Consider the following 20,434-nt stretch of genomic DNA (forward strand, 5'->3'; position numbering starts at 1 on the left):
TAGTGAACTGTTTGTGACTCACAGAGTGAACACACTACAAGCCCTTCTAAGGAATCTAATGTTTAAATTTATGTGTCGTTTGAATGCATCAGAAAATATGATGATTCTATTGTTAACAAATATTAAATACAGTGCCATCCGCTATTTCTCTGATCTGTGGAGACACTGGTATAATTGCCTTTTAAAAGATTGAGGAACCTTTTATTGGTATTTTTATGCCCATGTTGTACATTGTTATTTGTGTATTTGTTGTTCTTTTTACTATGGACCACGAGTCCGCAATAAAGAAATACTACTACTACTACTACTACTACAACAATGAACAATGTTAAAGTCGGAAATTACATGTATTCATCTTCAAAAATAAGCAGAACTTGCTGCTGCATATGTTTTCAGTGTTCAGCAAATAGTGACAATATTCCACACTTCGTTTTCTCCGCCGAGTTAACCTGTATCGTAAACATTATCTCCGAGTGGTCTTGAACGCAGCATCCAAGCCGATGGTTGTTTTACCGAAATCAGATTTTTAAAAAATGGAGAGTAAATTCATGAAGCCAGGGAAAGACGTCATAATTGACAACGGCCTTAATACCAAATGGCGCTGGGCATTGATAGAAAAAAGGGTGGAGACGGCAAGTTTTTTGGGAGCTGCTGCCAGAAACTAAGAGACCCAGGTAGGCCTACTTGTTTCTGTGTTGCGCTCGAAGAAGCTGGTGTATGCAACTAGCGGCAAAAAAAGTTCTATGACGCCACGAAGGAGACCCCGGCAGCAGTTCGCGCTCTCCAACATACAAGTCGTTTGCCAGGTGTTGTGCCCTAAAGTGAATGTCTGCCAAAAATTGATTATACGGGCGCGCTGCCTGTTTGCGTCTTTTCTCTCAGCTTCTCTCTGTTGTCTGAGGCTCTTCCTCTCGGTGTAAAACCGACATAGTACGCGAAGGTGACAATATGTCTAAATTAACAAAGAAAGTATGATTTTGCAGTTGATTTAACGGATTTATTAACACTGCAGATGAAGACGTGCTATAATCAGAAACGATATCCAGGCATGTTGCTTCTTCACTGTTTAGGCTTCATGCGTTTGTCTCATGCTTGTTTATTGAAAGTTTGTAAAGTCCAGTAAGTATATGATTTGTGTGTTGATTTACAAAGTTTAATTTCCACTAATGTTCATGACTTATTTTATTTATTAGAGTACATTTCTTGTACTCATTTTTCCCCAGAAAAAAGTTCAGGCTCAGGATTTATTTATTTTTTACTTGAAGCCCTGGGTGACATCTCAGTGTATTTGGCATGTTGACATGGTCAAAACTATATGCTGAAGTTCAAATCAAATATCAGAAAGAAGATTTCTTTTGGATTTAAGTGACATCGGACATGACATGGTTGTTGGTGCCACGTGGACTGGCCCATATATTTCAGAAACTGCTCATCTACTGGGATTTTCCACACACAACCATCTTTAGAGTTTACAGAAGATGGTCCAAAAGGAGAAAATATCCAGTGAGCAAAATACGTCTTTGATGTCAGAGGAAAATGGGCAGACTGGTTTAAGATGATCGAAATAACAATAACTTGGATAACCGCTCATTACTACAGAAGTACGCAGAATATCATCTCTGAATATGTTGAACCTTGAGGCAGATAGATTACAGCAGGAGAAGACCACTGCAGGTGTCAGCTAAGAACAGGAAACTCAGGCTGTAATTCATAGAGACTCAGTAAAACTGGAAATAGAAGATTGTGGCTACATTGTCTGGTCTGATGAGTCTCAATTTCAGCTGTAACTTTCAGATGTTAGAGTCAGAGTCTGGTGTAAACAACATGAAAGCATAGATCCAGCCTGCAGCTCAGGCTGCTGCTGGTGGTGTAATGGTGTATGGATATTTCCATAGCACACTTTGACCCCTTAGAACCAATTAAGCATCATTTAAACACCACAGCCTACCTTTGCACTGTTGCCAGTCATTCTCATCTCTATGATCACATTGCTTCCATCTTCTGACTCCTACTTCCAGCAGGATATTTCACCATATATTGTCATGGGTTCTTAGTTTAAGTCTTGTCATTTTACGTTCTGTCTTTCCTGATTTATTTGCTAGTTTTTCTCCTTGTGTATTCTGTTTTTGCTTTCTGTTCATAAGCCCATGTGCTTCTTGTTAGTTCACCTCTGTGTGTATATATACTCCTTTGTTTCATTTATTCACTGACAGATCATCATTGTTTCCCTGTGCTGTTCTTGTAAAGTCTGTGTTTCTGTTTTCCAGCATTGTTTGCTCAAGTTACTTTCATTAAACCTTTAATTATCACACCCATCTGCCCCCTGCCTTTTTGGCATGCATTTGGGTCCACATCTTTCATACTCTGAGACATCCATGCCATGATGAATAAAGGCAAAAGGGTTCCAACCCGATACTTCCAAGGTGTTCCTAATACAGGTGTACACTTAGATGTAGAGGAAGAGTCATTTAGGTTTTGACAGTGGCTTGAGGATTTGGGTCCATTTCCACATCTTCAAAACTAACTAAGCTTACCTTAAATTGTCAAGTAAATTTGAATGTCAACTTGTACAAATACCCGCCCACCTTTTTTTTTATGAGAAAAACATTGACATTTCTTGAAGGGAAAAGAAAAAGCATCCTTTGACCTGACATTTTAAACACACAAAAATGTTTTTTGCATATGTATTAAAAAGAACATTTGAACATACACTTCATATATTAGACTAGGTGCCACTAGTTTATAAAAAAAAAAACTCATTTTGAGCCATTTGAAGTAATTGCTTGGATGTCCAGTGTCGGTCCTGGAGGGCTGCAGTCTTGGATATTTTAGATGTTTCCCTGCTCCAACACACCTGATTCTAATTAAAATGATCATCCCAACAGCATGTTAATAACCTATAAATCTGAGTCAGGTGTGTTGAAGTAGAAAACATTTAAAAACCACAGGACAGTTGTCTTAAAGAACTGACTCTGTACATCCCTGACTTACCCAATCCATAATGTTTGGTAAGTACTGATTAGACCTGGTGTGACTTATTGCAACATATTTAAATTTTCTGACATTTCAATTCCCAGGCTTAAAAGTTTGAGTCATCTCCTTTTTTTTTTAAAGACAACTATTCAACCTCTCTACTTCACACTTGAAGCGTGTCAGTGGCGATGAGTTGTCCTGATGCATAATGAAGTTTCACAACCTCTGAAATATCTCTGGGGTATGGAGCTGGGGGAGGAAACTGCATCACCTTTACTAAAATGTATTACACATATAGCTAACATTTAAATGCATGAATAGGGGAAAAAGAGCAAGTACAAATAAATCTAAAAGTACAAAAACTTTAAGCAGACTGTTGTGACCTGTGGGAAGGTGGAGTCAGGCCATTTGACTCTGCTCACATCCAAGTTCTTTATGATGTTATATTTCACTTTACTACCGCAGCTGCTGCTGCTCACACTGCAAAGCATCTTTAATAAGCACCACTTGAAGCCGTGAGTAAGAAAAAGAGGAATTTATTGTATATCTATATACACACCTTTGAACTAATTCAGAAAAAGATCTGCACAATATTATCTTTGAAATCTTGAAGTATTACCCATGAACATGATGGTCAAATAACCATGGCAACAAACCGAACATAGGAGTGTTTGACAATTTTGGTTCAACTGACAGCAGCCTCCCTCCCAACTGCCCTTACCCGCTACACTCTGCCTGCTGAACTTCTACCCATGTTAACAGTAGCAGCAACATTTCTGGGGTACACAGTCAATGACCTGAACAAAAAGTAAAAACAAGGGAATCAACTTGCAGGAAGTAGGGGGGAAAAAAAAAAAGGACGTCTTAAGTTCATCTACCTCAGTGCAGAGGACCCAGTGTTTGAGACAGCATGCAAAATGGATACGAAACATGACACATGGATTCAGGATCAAGTGATGGCTTAACTAACATTAACTAACGCCCTTACGGACATAACAGTGCAGAGCCCCATGGTGACAAATGTCAGTGTAATACTTTCATAGTCTTGTCTGCAGAAAGACTCAGAGCTCCAGAAGTAGAAGGAAAACATGCAATTTTGCTTTGCAGCATGTCAGTCTTTGAGGGTAAAACTTCTCAAATACATTTTACATCCAACTGTAAGTTCTGTGTGTGAACGGTCAGCAGTCGTCTGGATTTATGGTTGAACAGACAGTGGCAGTATTAGAATTTTTGATGCTTTATGTATTCCAGTGTCAATGAGAAGGAGATGTCACCCCAGAGGACATATGTAGACACAAACCTGCATAAGTGAGCTCTAAAAAGAGCCCAATAAGCAATTCAAACAATTATAGATGATTACATATTTATATATAAAAAAAAACAAACCAAAAAAAAAAAAATGTTTGCAGCAAAAAGATCTGAGATCAGTAGTACCACCAAACTGCCATGAGAGGAGAAAGTGAAAAACAAATTCCAGTAGAATATTGTACATTTCCAAGCACAGTTGGAAACCATGCAGACAGATTGAAACAGACCTCTGAAAGTACCATCCAATCAAAAATCACGGTTCAAATGTCACACTGGAGCTTGTGGCATTAGAAGGGCAGATAAAAATGCATGATTTATATACAAGTCATATGTACCCATCATCAGTAGTGTCTAATGTCAAAGTCAGGAGAAAACCCATCATGACGCTTTTACACGAAACACAAAGAATATATTAAAAAGAAAAGAAAAAAAAAGTAATTCATTGCCATTTCATACGCCTCTTATTTGCTCAGTATGCACAATGTCATCACCTGACACCAAAAGGGTTATGGCTACATTCATTTTATTTAACTTTGTTTTCTTTTTCTTTTACTCCATGAATGCAATAACCCTTTAATCTAACATCCTACAGATGAAGACTCAGACTGAACTACAACAGCAATTTTTATATGAAGACTCTGGTCTGTCACATCTCATCTCACAGTGTTCATCAATATGAAATATAAACTATCAACAAATAAATTAAAAATTAAACCATCCCAAACATTATCCCTGCCACATTTCAAACTAACACCAGGACTGGACCACATCCATTATGTGATACTTGTGGGTCTCACACATGAGGAAGCTACAGTTGAGTGCAACTAATTTCTGTTTCTGGGAGGGGGGGTGTTTAAGTGTGGGGGGTGGGATTAGAAAGCACAATCTGGCTGTTCATGCTTAAAAGATTTTTTTTTCTTAAATCTGATGAACTACGGCCTACACCAAAAGACAGCTTGGTGTCTTAGGAACATGCTTGCAGTGCAGACACCTTTAACATACACACACAAACAGTGCTTCAGCCTCTCCCCCCCCTCACACACTGACAGTGACGGTGAGATGTTGCATGGCCAACAGAATGTGAAGCGCTTCTCTCGAACCCAAAAGCTACAACACACTTAACTTTTCTTAACAAGTGTTCTCTGTCATGAGAAAGAAAAAATAATATTGAGGTTTAAAAAAAAAATAAATATAACTGTCACTGTACAATAGGTTTTCCTGCCCTGGGGGAAAAAAAATGTTGAGTGAGATGTTATTAACAGTGGTAGTGCTGTAGTGTGTTGTGGCCCGTGGAGAAGGGGGTTGAGGAGAACAAGGAGGTGACACAGGACCAAAGGGAGGCAGGGAAGAGAAGTCAGGAAGGAGGGAGGAAAGAGGGGATTTTTCAGTAGTTTTGGCTAAAAAGGTGAGGTAGGCCTTGTCACAACTTGGAGTGTGGCTTTAAAACTGGCAGGATTTTCATTTGCAGTCTGTCTTTAGTTTTTGTTTCCTATGGGAGTGTGGTTGGGTCGTGTGTCTCAAGCGCCTCTTTCTGTCGCCTGGCTGCTCACATCTTGACGTCCTCCTCCACACTGAGCTGAGACAGAGTCTTCTTGATGCGCAGAGCCGTCAATCTGGCCGCTCCATTGGCGTACCAGCACTCCCGCATGATCTTCCCCATCACACGCAGTGACTGCACAGCAAAGGACACGTTGGTTAGAGCAATGAAACAGGAGTTTGGGTCTTAGATAAGATTCACTACATTTTACAACCAGCAGGTCCACCCGAATGTAAGATAACACTTGCAGGGCAATCTTTGCACAACCTTTTTCCGCAAATTAAGCCTGTGAAAAGCACAGCATTCATACATTTCCACTGGTAAGCACTGCCCTACTATCAAGTAATCTTAGGAAATAAACTATTGAAGCTCTTCCAGCCTATTGAACCCATCAAGGAAAATCCAATTATAAAATTGGACGATGAAGTAGACATAAGTATTATCATATTCTCCCACAATACAGATTTAGAAATAAGCTTCCCATATTGGTATTCAAGACAGGACATCTTGTACTGCCAAACTAATCAGGCCCAACTGCCCCCTTATATAACCTTTTAAACATATTTTTAGAGAACCATCAGCACAGCTGTTGATGCACATAGTGTGAAATACCTCGTAGCTCTGCCACCAGTTGGGGACATTGGGCCTCAGTTTCTGGTCACACACCACCTTCCTCATCTCCTCTATCGAGGGGTCTGAGGGCACAAGGTCATAGTAGGGCAGCTGGTACTCTTCATGGATACCTGAAATACATAATTGAGCCTCTTCAGTCTTCGATTTCATGATTCTGTTAATGAGACAGATTAGTTTCTACTGCCATAACTGCTTTTACCTCCAGCGTTGCAGCGACGTGCAATCTCCCAGTACACCAGGCCCAGTGCGTAAATATCAGCACACTTAAAGGAATCAAAGTGTTTCATGTTGATGGTTTCATCCAGGACTTCAGGAGCCATATACCTTGATGGACACAAAGACCGATGACAATTTTTTATCTGAGTGACACTCAAAAGTTTTCAGTCATCTTCTAATGAAGGTTTAAAAGGACTTGATTGTAACGTTTTGAGATAACTACTATGGCTGCAAGAAAATCCTTAAGAAGTGCCAAGACATTAGTAAAATCAATCACTGGATTAAAAAAAATAAATAAAAAAATTAGACCAGAGAATGACTGGTGCTTAGCTTCTTTTAATGTATGCAGGAACTAATAAGAATTTGCAGCAGCACAGCAGTGAACCTGCTACGCTCACAGCACAACAACAGCTTTTGACAGAAAACTACAGGATGTAGCCAAGTTAGTCTTTAAAGACCTGTCAGACCCGCAGTGTGCTTATGACTAAGGCAACATTTACCTCTTAGTGCCCACGCGCTGGTTCGGTGCTATATCGATTGTGTCTGTGATGGACTCATGGCGGACTGCCAGTCCGAGGTCAGCTATAGCACATGTGCCATTCTTCTTAACAAGGATATTTTTAGACTTGAGGTCACGATGAGCAATACCTGGCTTACCTGCAGGAGGAACAACAAGACATAAATTTCCAATACATAAAAAAGCATATCTCTGCCATCTTCAGTTCAACATGACAGTTCGTCTCACCCTGAGTACCAAGGATCTCCATGTGTAAATGTGCCAGGCCGCTTGCAGCAGAAAGTGCAAGTTTGATCATGCCCTCAATGGTGACAGAGTAGCGGTTCAGGTAGTCAAAAAGAGAGCCATGCTCATGATAGTCTGACACAAGCCACAGCTGTGTCCATGTGCCATTGTCTAAAGAAACAAGAACAAGAATATGAATCAGTTAATAGTTAATATTAACCCTTAACGCTTATGCCTTGTTAAAAAAAATGTGTGCATCACAGAAACCAGAAAACAGTTTTCAGGATTTTGATCAAACTTACATTTGATTACAGGCCACTGTGACAAAAATGCTATAATAATAAAGCAAATGTGTTCACACACACCTGCAGGTCATTTCAGAACAAGTGACCGTTTTTTTTCTGATTCATTTCTCTGAAGTCAGATCATGTTCAATCCCCTCAGCGGCCCCACCCAGCTCAGATTATTCAGACTCTGGTGATGATAATGGCTGTTGTGGACTAGAGAAATGGTTTGTTGTCCAAGGAAGGAGTAATCAGAGGCCTCAACTATGAATCTGGATTTTTATTTTATCGGGTAACTTCGGGGTTAATCCTGTGTTTTCCATCCTATGACATTAGTTAACTTCTTATCAGGATAAACAACTATGGTAACTTAAGCTGAATGGCTAACCTGCCCTGTAGCAGGTTATGTTCTGGATAAGAGTTCAACGACTTCTTCATATTTTTGAAGAATAATTGTCTGCTCCTCCATGGTAAAGTAAGCTGTTCTGCAGGGTTTTTGCATGTTTGTGATTGGTCAGATGCCACAAACACCAACCCTTTTATGTAAGCATACACTAATCAAGATGGGAAACCCCTGGGTTCAATAACAGAGTTTATAACCAACTTCGTAGTCCTGGACAAATCAATCCAGGTAACGGAGAGATATCTCGGGTATGTTAATCCCGTTTTGTAGCACAGGCCTCAGATGTTCTGGACCTGGTGATGTCATGTGGCGTTATGTTCCCCCTGATGTGCCATGGTCTTATGGCTTCATCCAAGTTTACAAAATTGCATTATTTCACAGAAGTATTTCTGGTTCTGAGTTTATCCAGTCATCTCAACCTTGTTTACATTTTCACACCACATTATTTGCGGCATTAAAACTGTGATGAGTCACTTGGATCATGTCGATATTTTCTGTGAAGTTGAAGGGACTGAACATGATCTGTTGACATGAGAGAAATGAATCAGAAAGACAGTCACTTGTTCTGAAATGTCCTGCATGTGTGGGTGTGTTTGTGTGCATGTATGTACATGTTTGTGTGTGTGTGAGTGAAATTAAAGGGGGGGTATGGATTTGCAGCCTAATTATCTAATGATGTACACAAACATGCAGACACACGTGCTTATTTTATGTCATGAACATGCAGTCAAGAGTCCTTCGTATCCATATGACCACGGATTTACAATTTTATTTCAGATTTTGTGGCACAGTGACCTTCAATCCTGAAATTTGACAGAAAGTCTCAAAACGCCTCATTTTTCGGGTTTGTGTCATTAGACGTAACGTAGCTGTTCCTCAGTGTGCATGTGTGTACATGTTTGCATGTGCTTGAGTGTAACAGCAGTAAAATCGGCTAGATTTGAGAGAAAACATAAAATTTAATGCCTTCAAAATAAATGCAAAATATGACGGAAATTATGATTTTATCCAGCCATGGTCATGGAATGAAAAATACTGGCTTTACGGCTTTTTACGAGTCTATAAAATGTCATCATTTTTCAAAAGGATGCCAGTGTCTGTTATTTCATCACACACAGAAACACTTGTGAAAAATATTTTTTTCGTTTAACTTCTCATACTAAAAAGAGACCTCGCTAACTACACATCAAAGTAATTTTTATTGAAAGAATTTTTTTAGTTGGTTTATGGCCATACAAGTATATAAACTGGTTATAAAGAAGGTCTCCATAGAGGCCATTGGGCAAGGAACTAAAAGGGGGCAATTTTATAACTGACTTTATTTATACACAATTTTAATGGATTTCCTGTAAAGAAATGACAAATTACAGGCAGAAACTTTTTTTTTTTACTTTAATTTAAAAGTAGTGGTGGTGGGTGGGGGTCGCCAATAATATTATAATGGAAGTCTATGGTAACAAAGAGATCTCACACTGCTGAAATACAGTGGATGTGGATGAAACTCAATTATCAAAACACATTGAAACACACTTTCTTTTCCAAATTTCATGACTAGGGACAAATCAGCCAAAATTATCTCAATGGACGCACCTCACAACTAACCAAATTTTCCTTAATAAGGGCGTAAGAGTTAAGCTGGGTTTATACTCGTGTGGCGTCTGCGTCACTGCCGTAGCCGCTGCGTAGCTCCGTGGAGGCCCAACTCACACCTCAGACCTGATATGCACCCCGCTACAAAGATGGCTACGCAGAAGTACTCCCTTATGATTGGTCAATTTGGGATTACGAGTTTCTGGATTTCATGGTTCTTCTTGCTGAATTCGTGTACTAAGCGCCATTTTTAAAAACAACACCCAATGGATCAAGTTGATGAGAGGCTATATCAAATTATTACTTCGTTTGTAACCAACCGGACGCAGATGCCACATGAGTACAAATCCAGCTTTAACCCTTTACTGAGCAGAAACTATATTGTGAAAGAAAAGTCTTCCTCACCTTTATTGTCAGCTGCAATGAAGCCTAGAATATTTTCGTGCCGAAGCATGATTGTCTGATAGATTTCAGCCTCTCTGAACCAGGAGCGCTCCTCTCTGGATGAGAAGATCTTCACGGCCACGTCTCCTCCTCTCCACTTCCCTCGCCATACCTCACCAAAACGCCCCTTTCCTATTATCTCCTGCAGTACAATGGTCCTTGCCACTGTTCGCTGCACAAACAGGGGCAATCCTGCAGAGGGTGGCAGACAAAAGGCTTTTGAGTTTTATGGTCTACTAAAACAGAATAGTTTAGATAGAATATTTTACATAGTCACATCAGGAAGGCAGAGTGTACTGACCAGAGCCTGATCCTGAGGTGGACATGTCATAAATAAGGTCTTGCAAGGTCTTGTCCTTTGCTAAATAGAGATGGTCACAAGACGGGTCTTCAACCTCCAGCCTCTGTCTGTGGCTGTAGGCTCTCTGGTGATACTGGAATAGGAACACTCCGACCATCAGCAACACACACAGCAGGAATACAGGCCCTGCAATGACTGCCACCAGCTCCACTGGCCCCAAGGTGGGACCTGGGTCTGGCCCATCCCCAACTTTTGTAGGGACTAGAAGGGAAAACAATAAAAGCAAAAGCAAAGGGTGAATAATTCATTGTTAACAGACTAAACACAGCCAATACTGAGCTGGAGGAGCTGTGATGTTTGGTGCTGGTGGCTCACCTGGTCCTTTCAGGTCAATACTGTTGCAGTAATCTGTATAGCAGCAGTGACTGTTGAAGTAGCCTTCAGCACTCATACAATAGACAGGCTTTCCAGGAGGGACCAGGTTGTCCTGGTTGATGCAGAGGCGCAAATGATGCTCCTTCCCCTGATTATAGTAAGTTGAGGTCAAGCAGGCACCATCTGTTTCACACTCGTAGCCTGTCTTCTCACAGCTTGTGCAGTTACAACGTAACGCTGACGAGAAAGAAAGTTATGCAAATTATTCATTTCATAAACACATGAAGTTAAAAAATAAATAAATAATCTGTGTCACTTCCTTTTTCTGTCCAGCAGGGTGTGAGCTTACACTACATGATCAACCTTAATGTTGAGCATGTCCCATTCAATTGCAGGCATTTTATGGGATCTTAAGAGTTCAGCAGGAGCTGCTAGACGGCCCTAGTGGCCCTGAAACCAGATCCCTCACTGCAGATGAACCCAAACACGCATGGTGGAGGCAGACCTGCCCAGTGGGACACACAAAGTGAAACCCAACAAGGGGAGAGAACTCCAGCCAAATCCCCAATGCAGCATTCTGCCCCATTCCTCTCTTCTGTCTTTCTCACAGAGACACAGAGAGCTGCTACTGTTCAAGTTAATAAGACAACAGTTTTATTAAATGCAGCAGCCTCCTGGACAAGGGACCCATTAAAAGTGACACAATGGAACTTCTGCCACTGACTAATAAAACTAAGGTGGTCCATCTACACCCACAAATGAGGTCAGTGCAAGAAAGTCTGCATAAATCTGCCACATCTAAAACAGAACCAGTGCTGGTTGGACAAGTCAGCGAGCAAGAAACTGAAAACTGATTAGATTTGGAGTGAAATGTGATTTTAAGTCATAGCACACATGCTTCTCATTTAGGGTAAGGTCGGGACAGTGGGTTTCTTCTAGGGTTTGCTACCAGAGCACACAGAAGGACTTGGTTAGGTGGGTTATGGGAATGTGCGAGTAATTTTCCCTTTAAATTTCTAAAAACACAATAAACAAAAAATTCTTAGAGTAGGGCATTGAGGAAAGTCAAGATCTGATGCTTGGAAACAGAAGTGGACCAATCTTGAATAATCATCACAGATTTAGGAAAGATAAGACCACTGTCTCCAAAAGACAATAAAGGAGGAGAAATAAAGAGGAGAGGAATCTCAATCTTAATTCCCCCCCCCCCCCCCCAAAAAAAAGGTATATATATTTTTTTAATCAATGGCTTCTTTGACTAGATGAGCTCATTTATTTTCCATTTGGACTAACTTGGGTAAAATGTGCTGTCACATTCTTCAACAGCCTAGTCAAAATGACTTTAAACAGACTCCCCAGTTGCAACATCAGCATGCAACTTTCAAGAAACTAAAACCACTAACCTAGGTGTAAAGGGAGTGGTTTCCTTAACTTCTTTAATGTTGCTTTCTGTGTGGGAGAATATTTTCTTTATAATGTATCATGAATGCTGATGTGTTTTTGCTGTCCACTGATGACAGGAAATGTGGAAGGTGGCTGTCAGTAATATTTCTCAACTGTTTGTGTGTGCACATTGTGTGTGTGTGTGTGTGTGTGTGTGTGTGTGTGTTGTTCTTTAGGAGGTGAGTGGGAAAGTGGCAGGAACTCTAAGCCAAGTCTGTCCAAATTCACTGAAGTTCGCATGCAGATGGAATTTCCTGCAGATTACAGAGAAGTGAAGCAGGCTCACTCTGATAAAGACAGAAAAACATGTCCAGGCTGTGCCACATCACACTAATCTGCAACATTAATGGAGCAAATCGTTGTACGAAATAACCCTGATGCTACAGATGTAGGTTTAAAGCAAGATGATAATTGATGCCACCGTTTTTCCACGTGGTTTCTTTTTAGTAGGCCTGTTGTTTACTTGTTCTCTGTGAAACATAAATCATAATCATGGAATAATCAAGACATTTTCTGATCAATCCATCTGCAAGATAGAAACAGTACTTAAAAAGAAATATTTACAGCAAGTTCAGCTATTATTTACTACTTACAATAGTAAGCTTGACTGTGGCCGAGTTCCTACAGCAAATATAATGCACTCATGTAAAGTCATAAATTATCTGCAAAGATCTGAGAACACCATGATCTGAAATCAACAGGCCTTCACATCCATCATGGAGTTGCAGTGTGTGGTAAGACAGATGGTGCACAGACATAAAAACAGAAGCTCAGGAAGGAAACCAAACATGGCCGAAAACATGCACATTTGCTTCTTGTGTCTTACATGAATGGTTTGTGGTGTACCAGGAGTTTGGTTTGTGGTAAATCTTGCTTTTCATTAACCTTGTGACCAAACCATGTACATGCTTCCACACCAATGAAGAAAAAAAGTCACGGGCAGTTATCTGTGGTCCTCACAACATCAGAAAACTGGAAATCTAGCAGGATATGTCAATGAAAAATTCTACAGCCTGGGAAATCATTGTACAGAATAATAATAATGTGTATAAACATTTTAAGAGTATGGCACAATGTGAAAGTGAGACATGAATAAGAGAAATTCAGAATGAAAGTCAAGCATTATAGGGGTTTCATACCTAACAAAATCAAATATGAGCCTGTGCATTAACAGCATTTACCCAAATGCCATTTTGTTTGCACAGTGCTCTACATAGCCCACTGGATTCAGAGCAGAAGTGGTACAAAGTTACACTTATAGGAATAATATCAAGTATAAATACACATAGATCTAAGCTGACGTTGGGTGTGTGGTTTGAGTGAACTCTGCTCTTGTATCCACATAACTGGTGGTCTTTACACTGGTCCTTTGTGTAGAGATTAAGGCGACATGAGGAGGGATTGGACTGGCCCTACAGGAACAAAGAGCAGAGTGGGGGATTGCACTTCTGCAAAGAGCAGAGTGGGGGGATGGGTGGAGCACAGGGGATAGACTGGGGTTACCAGTAACAACCCCAATGTTTGGGGCTGCTTTGGACCAGACAGGATGGGGAGTGGGGGAGTGGTCTCCATTTGGGCATGACAATAAAGGAGGAGGAGGAGGGGCAGAAAGGGGTAATAAGCACGACTGGGGTCTGCCCAAAGTGACCAGCTGTGACTGTCATTAAAACCCAAGTCTAGACTTTGACTTACAGGAGGGAGCACGAAAAGGGAATGGTGGAGGAAAACAGGGGTAACAGAGTCATTCCTTTGCACTGCTAGTATGCCAAGTTCCTACCATTCCGTTCAAGTTGAGACAGGAAATGGCAGACTGAGTGAGGAAGGGATTAATAAAACATTGTTACCATAAACAGCCTCTCCTTAATTTGGAAACCACAGCATAGTCCCATTTCAAAACAGTTTTATCCATTAACCTTGATTACAAAGTCCATTTGTTCACACCTACTCATCCAGAACAACGGTATCAAAACAGAGATGAACTCTGATTATGGAACCATAATACCATCTGATGAAAATACACAGAACCTCCATGATGTACTGCAGCACGTTATCCATAAGCAATGGGCTTCTGGGGGCTGGGAAACACAGTCAGAGTCACTACATGCTTGTGTATGGGGAAGAGAGCACCATTACCAAAATGCACTGGCTGAAATTAGATCCATACAGATACCAGACTGAGAGCTGATCAAGACAAACAGACGCCACCAGACAGTGTGAGCGCAACACACACAAGCAAACATGCCCGCGCACACACCACAACCGAGTCCTAATCAATGCTAAGGGAAGGAGGAAAGTCATTACCTTTGTCTGCATCTCAGGGTCAGATTACTGATCTGATTCTAAAGTGAAGTCTCTGGGGCTGAGGCTGCTTCTACTATCCATACCAACCACCCCCCTGTAGGCTATGTCCCATCCTGTCTGTAGGTCTGTCTGTGAATGTGTTGTCTGGGATGTGATCAAAGGCAAACAAGTGAGAGCAGGGCTTATTTTGGGCTGGGAGCTGGTGCTCACATTGATCAAAGTTGCTTTCATAATGCTTAAGTATATCATTATCCTGCAAATCAATGCATCTACAATTAGACTAAAGTTAAAAAAACAAAACTAGTATTTAATTCCTGCAACAGATTTCATTAAGTTGATTCCAACTTTGACAGAAAAAAGTAATGCATTACCCTACATAAATGTATAATAAAAGCACAGATGTGTGTTTTCACACTGTATAAAACACCACATTAGAGTACACCTCCCCCATCTTATGCCAGCATTAATTAAAAAGCTGAAATCTATTTTTATGATTATATCCTTGTTTGTAGTCTAACTTAAAAAAATGATCTAAAATGTATGTAAAGTATGTAAAAAAAACTAAAAGAATAAAATGTGTAGTCAAGTAGAAAATTGGCAATAAAAGGTAAAAGTCCGACCATAAAACTTTTCTGATGCAAGAATTTAACACCTAAACAAAAGGACGTGTAATGGAGCAGAGGCTTTAGGATGACCCCTTTAGACATGAAAACGTGACTACCAAGCACGTCTGGGTGTACTGTGACATTATCATCTCTTTATCTTTATCTGTATATCACAAAAACCTTTTGTAATAAATTCACAGCACACAGGTGGACAGGCTCCAACTTGGTATTAATTCCTTGTGGTCTAACATTGGTAATGGCAAAGCTGGGTCAGTCAGAGGCTATGCTGTCTGCTGTAGCAATTAGGGCTCTGTGCCTTCAGGCCAACGGAGGTCATTAACAATACCGGTCATTATTGGGGGGGGGGGGGGGGGTGGGGGGGGGGGGGGGGGACAGGACTACACCACTCCAGACCTGACTGGCTCCATGCCACATTATAGAAACTGTTGGTAAACACAGATTTCCAGGAGGTGGTATCTGGACCAACAGGGGAAAAAAAAAAAGAAAACTTTTGACAAGACCTATAAATTTAGGGAAAAAAATCTTAAACTATGAGGCAATACAATATTCTCTCCCCTTCTGTGCCAAAAATCCTCCTCTCTTTACAGACACACACCTTTGAACCCAATAAGTTTTTCTCTTTGTACATTCCCTTGGCTCTGACTTAATGGGCAGGTGTGCACATGTTCCAATCTGACTGGTTCATGCTTTCACCACCTCAACTTTTTCACATTAAATAGCACCTGTACAAGAATTTAGCTTTGTCACAGTCAGTTACCTGCATAAACTGAAAATGATCTGGATTTTTCTCAGCTTTCAAATCAGCCTGTGTTTGATATACACAAAGGCACATCCAGGGAATGACAAGACTCTAGCGTGGAGGGGTTATGTGTGAGTGTAGAGTTCAAGCGATAACAGGAGCCCATCTATCTAAACACCTTCTTTCAATCTCAGGATGAAAGAAACCAAATCTAAAGCTTTCCTCAGCACCCTGGAGGCAATGGGTAAATGAAAGCAGGAGTGGGACCACAGATAAAGTACAGATTAAATTCTGACAAAGCACTAGGCCTTATAGAGAGAAAATGGAGAGAGAAAGGGAGGGACGCACCCTACCTCACGGCAGTGTAGTTCACAGTGCCCATATTGCATTGCTCTTGTGTTCAATTCACACAAGCTGACTGTGTCACAGAGGCATGTAATGCCCATAACACCAGTGACTCCAAGTCTGTATAAAGTCAACAACATGTGACAGACTTTTCAATTGTGTGAGTAAAGCGGGTAACATTCAGGTTAGTCTGGTTTCATCTTTTGCATGCTCTAACTCATTATGTGGTGTGAAAGTATGCATTAAGACAGACGTGTGGGCTCTTCGCATGACAGACCCCTACCAGTTGGACAAATCCATCATCGCCCTGTGTCCGTGTTTGCATCCAACCCACCCCCACACTCTTGCCCTCACATATCACTGTTAAAATCAGAGTAGCCCAGTAAAACAAACAAGCCACACAGGTGTGATCAACTTCCTAGCATGCCTTATTAAACCAAAATCAACCTCTGTGTACTGCAACCTTATCTAAATTGAGCATAAGAGGAACATTTTATGCTTATTTTAGGCATGACTAAACTTCTTAGAAACATTTATAGTTGATGACAAGTGTAAAAAAAAATACTGAGTTCTCTATAACCCACGCTTAATTTAGTGACCAATACTTTACTAGTGACCAAGTGCAGTACTTTATGAGTTGAGGAAATGGTGTAAACTTGCTGTTCTGCTGCTCCAGCAGATGGGGAGCATCCAGACTGAAGCAGGACCATAACTAGCGCCTCAAAAGACCCCACTTACCACATTTCCATCACAATGAATCCAGACTTCAACTCTGACTTCTGTCTGGGATGGCTGAATGTACGGCTGTTGTCATCCTATGCCAGCATTCACTTTCTGCTGGAGACCACTGAGCAGCCTTTTCACTCCTTACGAATGGGCACCAATGGCAGTGCTGCCAGTGTTTACCCACAACAACACATTTCATGCACAAAGTAGGTTAGTCCTTCATTCAGAGGCTCCTTTATCCAACTTTCAACGTGGAAATCAGCACTCAACAACTGTAATTGACCACATTGCGTACATTCAGCCAGCTATCATTACTGTGTCCCATGAAATACAATGATAAGCAGTCACAGGCCAGCAAGAGGTTGTTTTGTAAATATGTTAGCATATCAGCCGCCGAGAGATTAACTTGAACAGTGGGCTTTGAATTATTATTAGTACTTGATATGCTAAAACAACATAATAAATCATTCTAAATTACTATTATACCTGTCAAACATAAATTTATCATCATGTTTGCTCAACTTAAGGCAGTTGGCTAGCGAGCCTTAGCTGGAGCCTCGTTAACACACACAGCTCCACCATGTTGTTGTTGTGGTTTAGCTACTCGCTTCGTGTTCATTAGCGACTCATCCCAACTTGACAGTCGACGTAAATAATAATAAATAACCAACTAAAAAACGACATGATTTTTGGTTAGAGCAAACGTCGGCTGTGATTTCGAGGTCGACGCTAGCCAGATACGGCTAGCCAAATCCCCGATACAGAGCGCCATGACGATTAGCGACAACAGGCGATGCCCAGTTCAGGAAAACACATCGAGACAAAAGCCGGAGAGGTGTTCAGATCAAACTTACCATCACCGACAGCCGCTAACCCGAGGAGGGCCAACAGCGTTAGGGCAATTTGTTTTAGAGCCATGGCTTCAAAATGTCCATCTCCACGCGATGAAATGCGTCCGAAGTGTGTCGTTATCAACACGCCCAGACCTGAAACACAACCACAGTCCGACCGCACACACCACACCGCCAGATACTAGCCAGCCAGCCAGCCAGTGACGTATTTAAAGGGGAGGGCTGCTTCCTGCACGCCCTCCTCCCCCCCTCTTCATGCTGCCACCGAGGTCACGGCTCTGTGGCGTAAATAAAACGTTTGCTTAGTTACATTATCAAGAGAAAGTGGACGCCATTTACGTAAAACTGTACTTTTTATGTTAACTGTTATTTAATTGTGAATATAACCTATAAGTCCGCATAATGATGCCTCCAACAGACTGATGGCAGAAAAAATAACTAATTTTACTGTCTATACTTAAAAGATTAAGATTAAAAATCGCTTATAGATGTTATTATTTATTATCAACTTATTTTGCATGGTTTTTATGGATCACTAAAATCAACCTTATTTGATGTCGGTATGTAACTTGCTTTTGGTCATAGGCTATAAAACAACAGTCCTCTGACCACAGTCTCATAAAATGCTTCCTATCAATCAACAAAGGCAGAAGATAATCACTTTTATATATCTTACTGGTCGGTAGTATCAATTATTGGTTATCTCCTGATATTTTATGATAGAATGCATATTTTATTTTGCTGTTCTTTATCTATTACTAAAATTGTTTTGTAGTTTGTTGTAGTTGGCGTTTTGCCTTTTTAGGAGTAATTCACTGATTCTGGTTTTCTTATTCTTTTTTTTTTCTTCTTTCTGGGATAAATAAGTGTTATATAAATTGGTTAAGTCCACATTCCTCAGTTGCTCTTTAGACCCAGGGGTTTACGCTTGCTAAATAATCTGTTCATGTATTTGGCCATGTTTTGGCACAGTTACAGAAAATCTTAATTGTTTAAAAATGATCAAATAAAAGAAGAAATGGTGTGGTTGAAATCACACATGAAAATATGTTTGGAGAGTTAAATGATCCGAAGTAAGTCTGTATTTGATTAGAAAAACAACAGAGCGGCTCTTATATTCGGTTTTGCTTTCATAACCTTTACTATGATTTTTATGCTGTCAGGATGTTTAGCTCTAAATGTCTTTGGTAACTTCCTTTAGAATTTGACTAGGTTTACTATTTACTTGTGAAGTGTGTGAATGTGTGTTTATGGAAAACTGTTTGGAGGATGGTGTGCTGCTCAACTGGTTGAGTATCTACCCCATGTAAAGAGGTTCATGGCCGGTGGCCCAGGTTTGTGTCTCAGTTTGGGACCCCTTGCAGTATCTCCTTCTCTCTGACCCTTTTTTTTGTCACTCTACTGTCAAATAAAGACCACTAGATCCCACCAAAATGTTTTCCTTTTAATGGATAGGAAAACAAGGTAAGAACTGAAATACAAAAAAAAAAAAAAAAAAAAACTAAACAAAAAAAAAAAACAAACAAAAAAAACAAACAGGATGTAGATGACTCCTGAACTCTCTGTGTTGTTCAAGCAAATCAAACAGGCCAATCACACCATCCAAATTTGATGATTGATCGAGTCCTGATGAGTGTGCGCAAACATGACCATATTACCCCTATATTCTTTTCACATTATATATATATATAATGTGAAAAGAAAATCAGGACCCTAGCTGCAGAACACATTCTTCAACAGCTTAGTCAAAATGACTTAAAACAACTGACTCCCCAGTTGCACCATCAGCATGCAGCATCCAGAAACTAAAACCACAAACCTAGGTGTAATGGGAGTGGTTTCCTTAACTTCTGTAATGTTGCTTTCTGTGTGGGAGAACATTTTCTTTATAATGTATCATGAATGCTGCCTGTGCCCCACTAACACATTCATCCCTCTCTGACTGAGGGGATTCAGGCTGCAGTCAGATGCGTTTGGGACTTTATCAATGCTTGTTTTTATCAGCCATCTTTTTGCTGGCACTCCACCTGATCTGTTCCTAAACCCAATTGTGTCTCCATAGTCCCCCCTGTGGCTTTATCTGTCCTTTATCAGCAGTGTCCAGTTTATCTACACACTTCTTCAGTGCATGTCATCTGCTAAAGAAATTCTTCCTTCTCTGCTGAGCCACCAGGAATGATCCTGCTGTGAAAAAGATTACACATGGTGGGAAAAAAGAGGGAGACATGAGTTGGGTTTCTGCACCTACTGATGGGAGTTTGACCTATCCAAACTTAACTCCCCACCCCCCACACAGTGTTAAAAATAACCTCCTCTTCATCTGACTGACCAGACAGACTGGGACGTTGTAGGAGCATTATCTCACTGGAGTGTTTTCAACAAGCAGACAGAAAACATACACACGCTTATGCAAGGATGCATGCACGCACACACACACACTTACAAAGAGGAAGAGCAAGCATGACTGACAGAGAAAAAAAACATTGTCATGCAGATCCGATACCATTATTTTCACTACATACTTGACAACATTCTTGAAGTGTTGCAGAATTTTGATTCTTGTTTGGCATCTTGTACTTTCAGACAACATCCTGCAC

At 40.6% G+C, this 20,434-nt stretch overlaps 1 protein-coding gene across 1 annotated transcript; it reads right to left on the reverse strand.

Moving 5' to 3' along the window:
• Positions 1-4,824: 4,824 nt before the first annotated feature.
• LOC121651564 (activin receptor type-1B-like) lies at positions 4,825-18,024 on the reverse strand. Its single transcript, XM_042003869.1, has 9 exons — positions 17,841-18,024; positions 10,807-11,043; positions 10,432-10,692; positions 10,092-10,322; positions 7,413-7,580; positions 7,168-7,324; positions 6,651-6,775; positions 6,431-6,561; positions 4,825-5,953 (listed from the first exon to the last, which is right to left on the reverse strand). The coding sequence occupies exons 1-9, from the start codon at positions 17,902-17,904 to the stop codon at positions 5,828-5,830; spliced, it is 1,500 nt and encodes a 499-aa protein (XP_041859803.1). The 5' UTR covers positions 17,905-18,024; the 3' UTR covers positions 4,825-5,827.
• Positions 18,025-20,434: the final 2,410 nt, after the last annotated feature.

The sequence above is a fragment of the Melanotaenia boesemani genome, chromosome 13 (genome assembly GCF_017639745.1).
Source record: "Melanotaenia boesemani isolate fMelBoe1 chromosome 13, fMelBoe1.pri, whole genome shotgun sequence".
Lineage (NCBI taxonomy): Eukaryota > Metazoa > Chordata > Actinopteri > Atheriniformes > Melanotaeniidae > Melanotaenia > Melanotaenia boesemani.